The 12093-nt window shown below is 38.3% G+C and overlaps 1 protein-coding gene across 5 annotated transcripts in view; it reads right to left on the bottom strand.

The window, feature by feature from the left end:
* Nucleotides 1-12093, bottom strand: part of LOC105729257 (zinc finger protein 723-like) — a 54185-nt gene that overhangs the window by 2233 nt on the left and 39859 nt on the right. For all 5 annotated transcript variants that reach the window (XM_064362698.1, XM_064362697.1, XM_064362700.1 and 2 more), the window contains one exon: nt 101-235. In XM_064362698.1, coding sequence (XP_064218768.1) covers nt 101-235 — 135 coding nt within the window. The remainder of the gene's footprint in view (nt 1-100; nt 236-12093) is intronic.

The raw sequence follows: 12093 nt of genomic DNA, 5'->3' as shown, positions 1-12093 counted from the left end.
TCCATGTTTTTCACCTCTTGTACACTGATGTTTTTGTTATAGGTAGTTGTCCTACATTTTGTATGTCCGTTATAACAGCCGTTGTGACCTTCACACTTACCATCACTTTCACACTCTTTCCTTAAGTGTAAATTCTGAAGGCCACAGCTCCGATATCCATCTAACATCACTTTTTGGAATGATGCTTCTACGTGCTTCTTTCTCAAGAAGTCTTGAGTATTACGAGAAAACACATCTGAAAGATACCAAAAGTTTTGAAAATTCCAAAAACTAAATTTAGGCGAAAATCCTTTATAAATCTAATATACAAAATTATACCAAGTTGAGAACACCATGATAGCTGAATCAAAAACTTGAGGCCCCTTTGTTTTCTCAATTGATATGTTAACTTAAATACAACAGAGTGACTAAAGCCAGTTGAGTTTGCAGCATCTAGGTGAACTCAAAGCCAAGAATGGTTGCACTTAGAAGAAAGAAAGTTTGCTGTATTTGTGCACCATAGCACAATGCGGTTACACAAAAACTTTTCGCATTTTGTTTTGCCCTCAGGAAAAAAAAATAAAAATGAATGAAACATATGTCCAAAGTTCTGGGTTGTTCTGGGGCTATCTAAAGACTGGTCATTGCTTCTTTTAATATGTGATGCTGAAGAAAATGGTGATAAAGTTGAAATGACATGTCAGGTCAACAGAGAACAAAGATGAATGCTTGTTACAACAACAGAGAGACACTCACCAAAGGGAGAGATTAAAGGCTCTTAAGAGAAAAAATGCAAATCTTTTTAATAGGAAAATACACACAAGTAGTCCAGAAGAGACACATCCTGACAACAGTTTGAAGAATCTCCCAGAACGACTAGAATGCCTAATGGGTTATCAGTTTTCTAATATACAAATTCATTCCATAAAAGATGGAATAGGTAGCTGTCTCTTAATTGATCAAAATGCCAACAAAATCACAAGGCATCAAAGTAACCAAAAACAAGGCCCAATCAAAGGACCAAAATGAAAGTGAATCTAAAGAAGTAGAAATCTATTAACTAACATATTAATATTCAACCGAAGCTAGAGAAATAGAAATCTATTAACTAAGTACAAAATAATTTAAAATATCTTTGTCTTACAGACAAGGTCTTGCACTGTCACCAGGCCAGAGTGCAATCATAGCTCACTGGAACCTTGAATTCCTGGCCTAAAGCAGTCACCCCACCTCATTTCCCCAAGTGGCTATGACTACAGGAGGGCACCATCACATCAGAATAACTTTTTTCAACTATTTTACAGACAAGATCTTGCTAAGTCACCTAGGCTGGTCAAGGATTCCTGGTTCCAAGGAGTCCTACAGCTTCAGACTCTCAATATGCTGGGATAACACCAGCAACTGCACCTTGGGTGCAATTTAACAAGAATACTTAAATATGCTAAACACTTATCCACCAAATTTTGGAGCACCAAGATTCATAAAACAAGTACTTCTAGACCTGAGAAAAAAATTAGTAACATAATAACAGTGGGGTACTTCAACACCCCATGGACATCATTACATCATTGAGGTTGAAAATTAACAAAGAAATTTTGGACATCAATTCCACATGGCCAACTAGACTTAATAGGCATCTACAGAATAGACCAATTAGACCTAACAGACATCTACAGAACTCCACCACCCACCAACCACAGAACACACACATCTTTCATATGCACATAATGTAGAAAATCTAGAGGAAATGAATAAATTCCTAGAAACACACAATCTCCAAAGATTGAATAAGGAAGAAACTGAAACCCTGAACAAACCGGTATCAAGTTCTGATACTGAATCAGTAATAAAAAACCTACCAACCATAAAAAAGCCCTGGACAAGATGGATTCACAGCTGAATTATACCAGAAGTATAAGGAAGAGTTGGTATCAATTCTACTGAAACAATTCCAAAAAATAAGGAAAAGGGAATCCTCTCCTCTCATTCTATGAGGCCAACATCATTCTGTTACCAAAATCTGGCAAAGACACAATGAACAAAGAAAACTACAGGACAATATCTCTGATGAACATGGGCACAAAAATCCTCAACAAAATAACAGCAAACAAAATCCAGCAGCACACCCAAAGTTAATTTACTACAATCAACTAGGCTTTATTCCTGGAAAGTAAGGTTGCACTAACATATGGAGATAATAAATACAATTCACCACATAGAATTAATATTTAAAAAGCTGGGCACAGTGGCTCACACCTGTAATCTCAGCACTTTGGAAGGCCAAGGTGGGCAGATCACCTGAGGCCAGGAGATTGAGACCATTCTGGTCAACATGGTGAAACCCCGTCTCTACTAAAAATACAAAAAATTAGCTGGGTATGGTGGCACGTGCTTGTAATCCCAGCTACTCAGGAGGCTGAGGCAGGAGAATTGCCTGAACCCATCTCAAAAAAAAAAAAAAAAAACAAAAATTAACTGGGTGTTGGTGGCACATGCCTGTAGTCACAGGTACTCAAGAGGTTGAGGCATGAGAATCTCTTGAACCTGGGAGGCGGAGGTTGCAGTGAGCACTCCAGCCTGGGGGATAGAGTGGGATTCTGTATCTCCAAAAATAAAAATAAAAAATAAATAAAAATAAATCATCATTTCAATAGATATGAGATAAGCTTTTGATAAAACTCAACATCCCTTTATGATTTTTTAAAAACCCTCAATGAACCACTGAAGACCTCAAAATAATGAGAGCTGTCTTTGGCTATTTGGACTCTTACTTAGTTCCATATTTTTTTTCTAATTCTGTGAAAAATGACATTGGTAGTTTGATAGAAGTAGTACTGAAATAATCAGAGCTATCTATGAGAAACCCATAGTCAACATACTGACCAGGCAAAAGCTAGAGGCATTCCCCTTAAAAATAAGAACAAGACAAGAATGCCCACTCTCGCCACTTCTATTCAATATAGTAATGGAAGTACTAGCCAGACAAATCAGCCAAGAGAATGAAATAAAGGGCATCCAAAGAGGAAAAAAAGAAAGTAATATCATTTCTGTTGATAAGATTCTACACTTGGAAAGACTGTGCCAAAAGGGCTCCTAAAACTGATAAGGAACTCAAGTAAAGTTTCAAGATACAAAATCAAAGTACAAAAATCAGTAGCATTTCTAAATACCAATAACATTCAAGCTGAGAGCCAAATCAAGAACATACTTCCATTTACAACAGCCATGCACACAAAGAAAAAACCAAATACCGAGGAATAGATCTAACCAACGCAATTAAAGATCTCTACAAGGGGAACTATAAAACACTGTTGAAAAAAATTACAGACAACACAAACAACTGGAAAAGCATTCCATGCTCACAGAAGAATCAACATCATTAAAACAGTCGTACTGCCCACAGCAATCTAGAGATTCAATACTATTCCTATCAAACTACCAATGACATTTTTCACAGAATTAGAAAACAACTATTCTAAAATTCATATGGAACTAAGAGTTCAAATAGCCAAAGCAATCCTAAACAAAAAGAACAAAGCCAAAGGCTTCACGTTATCCAATTTCAAACTATATTATAAGCCTACAGTCATCAAAACAGCATGGTACTGGCACCAAAACAGACACACAGGGGCAGGGCCAAGATGGCTGACTAGAAACAGCAGTGTTCAAAGACTCCCATCAAAAAGAACCATAATAAGTATGTGAATCCTTCACTGACAACCAAGTTATCCAGGTTCTCCCATCAGAATTGACTAGGAGGCTGGCATGATCCACAGAGAAGAAGTAGTAACAGTGTGGTGTGGCAGCCCACCTGAGAGCCACACAGGGCAGGAGAGCCCCCTCCCACCAACCCAAGGAGGTGGTGACTGAGCATGCTACCCAGCCAGGAAAACCATGCTTTTTCCACAGAACTGCGCAACCACGGATTGGAATATCCCACTTTTAAACTCACGCCACTGGGGCTTAGCATCCCAACCCTGGGGCTGCACAGATTCTCGACAGCCTCTCAGCTGGAATCTGCTTAAGCCTATGGAGCACCTGCAGGGAGAGGCGACCAGAACCACGGCTGCAGCTGCCTGCTGTCTAAGCCATTTGAGCTCCTTGGTGGAGGGGCAGCAGCCAGCACTAGGACTCACACCTGCCTAACACACTAAGCTCCCTGGGTGAGGGAAGGGCAGCATCCACCTCTATAGCTCCAGGCAGCATTTTCCCCTTCTGGAGTCAGGTCTGTTGCATGGCTTGGTCCCAGGATGTGCCCTGACAGCCCAACACACTGGCTGTGGCAGACTTCAGCCAGAGTGCCTCTTCAGGCCTGACCCTGACCCATCCTTCCTCATTGGGTGGGGCTTCTCTGCAGGAACTCCAGCAACTCCAGCAAGAGGCTCAAGGACAGAACCTGGATCTCCCCGGGCCTGAGCCCCTATGGAGAGGGATGACAGCAGTCTCTGCAGACCAGCAGACTTAGCCTTTCCTCCTGGTAGTTCTGAGGAATCCGGGCAGCCCAGACAAGTGGGTTTCCCCTCAGCGAAGCACACCCCTTCCACCAAAGGACAAAGTGTTTTGTTAAACAGGTCCTGTTCCATGTGCCACTCAACTGGGTGAGACCTTCCAACAGGGTTGTTAGACACCCTATACAGGAACAATCTTACTGGCATCAGGATGGTGCCCCCCGAGCCCAGTAGAAGGAGCAGGCACCCATCTTTTCTGTACTCCAGCCTCCCTGAGTGACATCTCCAGGTGTGAGAGTGAATCAGATGAATAGGGCTTGAAGTGAACCTCCAGCAAACTGCAGCAGCCCTGTAAAAGTAGGATCTGACCATTGAAAGAAAAACAAACAAAAACCAACGACAGCAGCATCAACAACAAAAACAACGCCACAAAATTTCATTAAGGGGCAACACCCTTAAAGATCAAAACTAGACAAACACAGAGATGAGAAAGAATCAACAAAAAAAATGCTGAAACCCCAAAAAGCCAGAGTGCCACTTTACCAAATGATTGCAACAACTCTCCATCAAGGACACAGAACTGGATGGAGAAGAACTGACAGAAGTAGGCTTCAGAAGATGGGTAATAAAAAACTATGCTGAAGTAAAGGAGCATGTTCTAATCCAATGCAAAAAAGCTAAGAACATGATAAAAGGTTAGAGGAGCTGCTAACTACAATAAACAGTTTAGAGGGGAACATAAATGACCTAATAGAGCTGAAAAATACAGCCTGAGAACTTCATGAAGCATACACAAGTATCAACAGCCAAACCAACCAAGTAGAAGAAAGGATATTAGCATCTGAAGACCACCTTGCTGAAATAAGGTATGCAGACAAGACTAGAGAAAAAAGAATAAGGAATGAACAAAGCCTTCAAGAAAGATGTGACTTCACAAAAAGACCAAACCTACAATTGACTGGAGTACCTTAAGGAGATGCGGAGAATGGAAACAAGCTGGAAAACACATTTCAGGATATTATCCAGGAGAACTTCCCTAACCTAGAAGTCAGGCCAACATGCACATTCAAGAAATATAGAGACCCCAGCTAAGATACACCATGAGAACATCAGCCCCAAGACACACAATCATCAGATTCTCCAAGGTCAAAATGAAGGAAACAATGTTAAGGGCAGCCAGAGAGAAAGGCTAGGTCACCTAAAATGGGAAGTCTATCAGACTAACGGTAGACCTCTCAGCAGAAACTCTACAGCCAGAAGAGACTGGGGGCCAATATTCAACATTATTAAAGAAGAATTTTCAACCCAGAATTTCATATCTGGCCAAACTAAGCTTCATAAGCAAAGGAGAAATACAATCCTTTCCAGACAAGCAAATTCTGAGGGATTTTGTTACCACCAGGACTGCCTTGCAAAAGCTCCTAAAAGAAGCACTAAATATGGAAAGGAAAAACTGGTACCAGTCACTGGAAAAACATACCAAAATATAAAGACCAGTGACACTATGAAGAAACTGCATCAACTAGTGCACAAAACAGCCAAATGGCATCATGATGACAGGATCAAATTCACACATAACAATACTTACCTTAAATGTAAATGGGCTAAATGTCTCAATTAAAAGACACGGACTGGCAAATTGGATAAAGAGTCAAGACCCATTGGTATGCTGTATTCAGGAGGTCCATCTCACATACAAAGACACATACATATAGGTTCAAATAAAGGGATGGAGGAAAATTTACCAAGCAAATGAAAAGCAACAACAATAACAACAACAAAAAGCCAGGGTCGCAATCCTAGTCTCTGACAAAATAGACTTTAAACCAACAAATATCAAAAAAAAGGCAAAGAAGAGCATTACATAATGGTAAAGGGAACAATTCAACAAGAAGAGTTAACTATTCTAAATATATATACACCCAATATAGGAGTACCCAGATTCATAAAAAATGTTCTTAGAGACTTACAAAGAGACTTAGACTCCTACACAATAACAGTGGGAGATTTTAACACTCCACTGTCAATATTAGACAGGTCAATGAGACAGAAAATTAACAAGGATATTTGGTACTTGAACTCAACTCTGGATGAAGTGGACCTAACAGACATCTACAGAACTCTCCACTCCAACAGAACATACATTCTTTTCAGTGCCACATGGCATTTATTCTAAAATCAACCACATAATTGGAAGCATAACACTCTTCAGCAAATGCAAAAGAACTGAAATCATAACCAACAGTCTCTCAGACCACAGTACAATCAAATTAGAACTCAGGATTAAGAAACTCACTCAAAACCATGCAATTACATGGAAATTGAAGTCTGCTCCTGAATGAATAAATTAAGGTAAATAAATAAATTAAGGCAGAAATCCAATGAGAACAAAGAGACAACAAACCAAAATCTCTGGGACACAGCTAAAGCAGTATTAAGAGGGAAATTTGTAGCACTAAGTGCCCACATAAGAAAGCTAGAAAGATCTTAAATCAACACCCTAACAGTACAATTAAAAGAGCTAGACAGGGAAGAGCAAACTAATCCAAAAGCTAGCAGAAGACAAGAAATAACCAAGATCAGAGCAGACTTGAAGGAGATAGAGACATGAAAAACCCTCCAAAAAATATATGAATCCAGGAGCTGGTTTTTCGAAAAAGTTAACAAAATAGATTTGATTGCTAGCTAGACTAGTAAAGAAGAAAAAAGAGAAGAATCAAATAAATACAATAAAAAATGATAAAGGGGATATCACCACTGACCCCACAGAAATACAAACTGTCTCCAGAGAATACGATAAGCACCTCTACACAAATAAACTAGAAAATCCAGAATAAACAGATAAATTCCTGGACACATACACCCTCCCAAGACTAAACCAGGAAGAAGTCAAATCCCTAAATAGACCAGTAATGAGTTCTGAAATTGAGGCAGTAATTAATAGCCTACCAACTAAAACAAGCCCAGGACCAAATGGATTCACAGCCAAATTCTACCAGAAGTACAATAAGGAGCTGGTACCATTCCTTCTGAAACTATTCCAAACAATTGAAAAGGAAGGACTCTTCTCCAATTCATTTTATGAAGCCAGCATCATCCTGAGACTAAAACCAGGAAGACAGAAAAAACAAAAACAAAAACAAAAACAAAAAAACTTCAGACTAATATCCCTGATGAACATTGATGCGAAAACCCTCAATAAAATACTGGCAAACTGACTCCAAGAGCACATCAAAAAACTTATCCACCGTGATCAAGTCAGCTTCATCCCTGGGATGCGAGTCTGGTTCAACATATGCAATTAATAAATGGTAATCCATTACATAAACAGAACCAAAGACAAAAATCACATGATTATCTCAATAGATACAGAAAAGGCCTTTGATAAAATTCGACATCCCTTCATGTTAAAAACTCTCAATAAACTAGGTATTGATGGAAGATATCACAAATAATAAGAGCTATTTATGATAAAAACATAGCAAATATTGTATTGAATGAGCAAAAGCTGGAAGTACTCCCTTTGAAAATCAGTACAAGACAAGGATGTCCTCTCTCACCACTCCTATTCAACATAGTATTGGAAGTTCTGGCCAGGGCAATTAGGCAAGAGAAAGAAATAATGGGTATTCAAATAGGAAGAGAGGAAGTCAAATTGTCTCTGTTTGCAGATGATATAATTTTATATTTAGAAAACCCAGTCATCTCAGCCTAAAAACTCAAACTGATAAGCAACTTCAGAAGAGCCTCAGGATACAAAATTAGTGTGCAAAAATCACAAGCTTTCCTTTACACCACCAACAGACAAGCAGAGAGTCAAATCATGAATGAACTCCTATTCACAACTGCCACAAAGGGAATAAAATACCTAGGAATACAGCTAACAAGGGATGTGAAGGACCTATTCAAGGAGAACTACAAACCACTGCTCAAGGAAATAAGAGAGGACACAAACAAATGCAAAAATATTCCATCCTCATGGATAGGAAGAATCAACATCATGAAAATGGCCATACTGCCCAAAGTAATTTATAGATTAAAGGCTATTCCCATCAAACTACCATTGACATTCTTCACATAAGTAGAAAAAACTAAAATTTCACATGGACTCAAAGAAGACCTCATATTACCAAGACAATCCTAAGCAAAAAGAACAAAGCTGGAGGCATCACACTGCCAGACTTCAAACTATACTACAAGACTACAGTAACCAAAACAGCATGGTACTGGTACTAAAACAGATATATAGACCAATGGAACAGAACAGAAACCTCAGAAATAACACCACACATCTACAACCAACTGATTTTCCACAAACCTGACAAAAACAAACAATGGGGAAAGGATTCCCTATTTAATAAATGGTGCTGGGAAAACTGGCTAGCCATTTGCAGAAAACAGAAACTGGACCCCTTCCTTACACCTTATACAAAAATTAACTCAAGATGGATTAACGATTTAATGTACAACCTGAAACCATAAAAACCCTAGAAGAAAATCTAGGCAATACTATTGAGGACATAGGCATGGGCAAAGATTTCATGATGAAAACACCAAAAGCAATTGCAACAAAAACCAAAATTGACAAATGGGATCTAATTAAACTAAAGGGCTTCTTCACAGCAAAAGAAACTATCATCAGAGTGAATAGGCAACCTACAAATTGGGAGAAAATGTTTACAATCTACCCATCTGACAAAGGTTTAATATACAGAATTTACAAGAAACTTAAACAAATTTACAAAAAAAAAAAACAGCCCCATCAAAAAGTGGTCAAAGGATATGAGCAGACACCTCTTAAAAGAAGATATTTATGCAACCAACAAATGTATGAAAAAAATCTCAACATCACTGACCATCAGATAAATGCAAATCAAAACCATAATGAGATACCATCTCATGCCAGTCAGAATGACAATCATTAAAAAGTCAAGAAACAATAGATGCTGGCAAGGCTATGGAGAAATTGGAATGTTTTTACATTGTTGGTGGGAATGTAAATAAGTTCAACCACTGTGGAAGACAGTGCGGTGATTCCTCAAGGATAGAGAACCAGAAGTATGATTTTACCCAGAAATCCCATTACTGGGTGTATATCCAAAGGAATGAATATAAATCGTTTTACTATAAATACACATGCACATGTATGCTTACTGAAGCACTATTTACAACAGCAAAGACATGGAACCAACCCAAATACCCATCAATGATAGGCTGGATAAAGAAAATGTGCTACATATATACCACGGCATATTATGCAGCCATAAAAAAGAATGAGATCATGTCTTTTGCAGGGCCATGGATGAAGCTGGAAGCAAACTAACACAGGGATAGAAAACCAAAACATCACGTTCTCGCTTTTAAGTGGGAGTTGAACAAATGAGAACACATGGGTGCAGAGAGGAAAACAACACACACCAGGGCCTGTTGGGGGTTTGGGGGGCAAGGGGAGGGAATATACAGGATGGGTCAATAGGTGCAGAAAACCACCATGGCACACGTATACCTATGTAACAACCCTGCATGCTTTGCAAATGTATCCACCCTTTTTTTGCTAAAGGAAATAAAGAAAAACAAAAATTTAATTGAAAAAAAAGACACATAGACCAATGGAACAGAATAGAGTACCCAGAAATAAATAGAGGCACACACTTAAAATCATCCAGTCTTCCACAAAGTCAACAAAAATAAGCAATAGTGAAAGGACTCCCTATATAATAAATGGTTCTGGGATGACTGACTAACCATACACAGAAGAATGAACATAGACTCCTACCTTTCACCATATATAAAAATTAACTCAAGATCATTAAAGATTTAAATTCAGAACCTCAAACAACAAAAATACTAGAAGAAAACTTGGCAAATACCATTCTAGACATTGACTTTGGCAAAGAATTTATGGCAAAGTTCTCAAAAGCAACTGTGGCAAAAATAAAAATTAACAAATTAGGACCTAATTAAAGAGTTTCTACACAGCAAAAGAAACTGTGAACCGAATCAACAACCTACAGAACAGGAGAAGATATTCACAAACTATGTTCCTGACAAAGGCCTAATTCCAGAATCCATATGAAATTTAAATTAACAAGAAAAAAAATAACCCCATTAAAAAGTGGGCAAAGGGCAAGAGCAGACACTTCTCAAAAGAAGACATACAAGCAACCAACAAGCATATGAAAAAATGTTACACATCACTACTCATCAGAATAATGCAAATCAAAATGACACTAAGATACCATCTACACCACTCAGAATAGTGATTACTGAAAAGTCAAAAAACAGATGCTGGCAAGTGCTGTACAGTAAAGAGAATACTTACACACTGCTGATGGGAATGTGATTAAATGAGCTCAGTCACAGTGGAAAACAGTTTGGAGATTTCCGAAAGAACTTAGAACCATCACTTGACCAAGCATCCCTATTACTCAGTGTATACCCAAAGGAAAATTAATTGTTCTACCAAAAAGTCACATGCACTCATATGTTCATCATAGTACTATTCACAATAGGAAAAAGATGGAATCAGCCTAGGTGCCCATCAATGGTGGATTGGTTAAAGAAAATGTGCTACATAGGCACCATGGAATACTACGCAGCCATTAAAAAAAGAATAAAATCATGTCCTTTGCAGCAACATGGATGCAGCTATTATCCTATGTAAATTAACAAAGGAATAGAAAACCAAAGACCATTTTCTTGTAAGTGGGAACTAAACATTGGGTACATATGGACATAAAGATGGGAAAAAGAGACAATGGGGACTTATAGAGGGTGAGTAAAGGAAGGAGGCAAGGGCTGAAAAACTACCTACTGGGCACTATGCTTATTATCTGGGTGATGGGATTATTCATACCCCAAACCAGTGTCATGCAATATACCCATGTAATGAACCAGCACATGTACAACTTAAATCTAAAATAAAAGTCAAAATTATATTTAAAAAAAAGAAAAAAGAAAAAATAGGGTCTTACTCTGTCACTCAGATTGGAGTACACTGGTACAATCATAGCTCAATGTACCCTATCCTCAAATTCCTGGGGTCAAGCAATCCTCCTGACACAGCCTCCTGAGTCACTGGGACTACAGGCACATGCCACAACAACTAATTTTTTTAAAATTCTTAGACACAAGGTCTTGCAATATTGCCCAGGCTGGCCTCAAGTGATCTTCCTGCCTTACCCTCCAAAGTAGCTGAGATAACAGGCACATGCCACTGTGCCTAGCAAAATATCTATTTTAAAGATGCTCAATGAGTTAAAGGAGAACACAGACAAAGAAACAAAAGAAGACAAAAATGCATGAAGAAAATGAGCTTATCAACAGAGATTAAAACTATAAAAACACAAAGTGTGGAACTGAAAAATAACTGAATTTAAGGATTCACTAGAGGGTTCAACAGCAAACTTGATTTAGTGGGAAAAAAAAAACCAATAAGCTTAATAATAGGTTATTTGAAAGCATATGGTCAGGACAGCAAAAAGGAAATAAAAGAAAACAACAGAGTGCCTAAGGGACTAATGGGGTGCTATCAAGTAGGCCAATATACTCATAACGGGAATTCTAGAATGCAAAGAGAGAGAGAAAAGAGTAGAAAATTTATTTGAAGAAATGATGGCTTAGAATTTTCTAAATTTGAAGGAGAAAATGGCCTAAAATGTAATGA

This window comes from Aotus nancymaae, unplaced genomic scaffold, assembly GCF_030222135.1.
Source record: "Aotus nancymaae isolate 86718 unplaced genomic scaffold, 86718_ANA_hifiasm-v0.15.2.pri h1tg000049l, whole genome shotgun sequence".
Classification (NCBI taxonomy): domain Eukaryota; kingdom Metazoa; phylum Chordata; class Mammalia; order Primates; family Aotidae; genus Aotus; species Aotus nancymaae.
The sequence above is the reverse complement of the archived record's forward strand: the minus strand, read 5'-3'. Positions and strand labels throughout refer to the sequence as shown.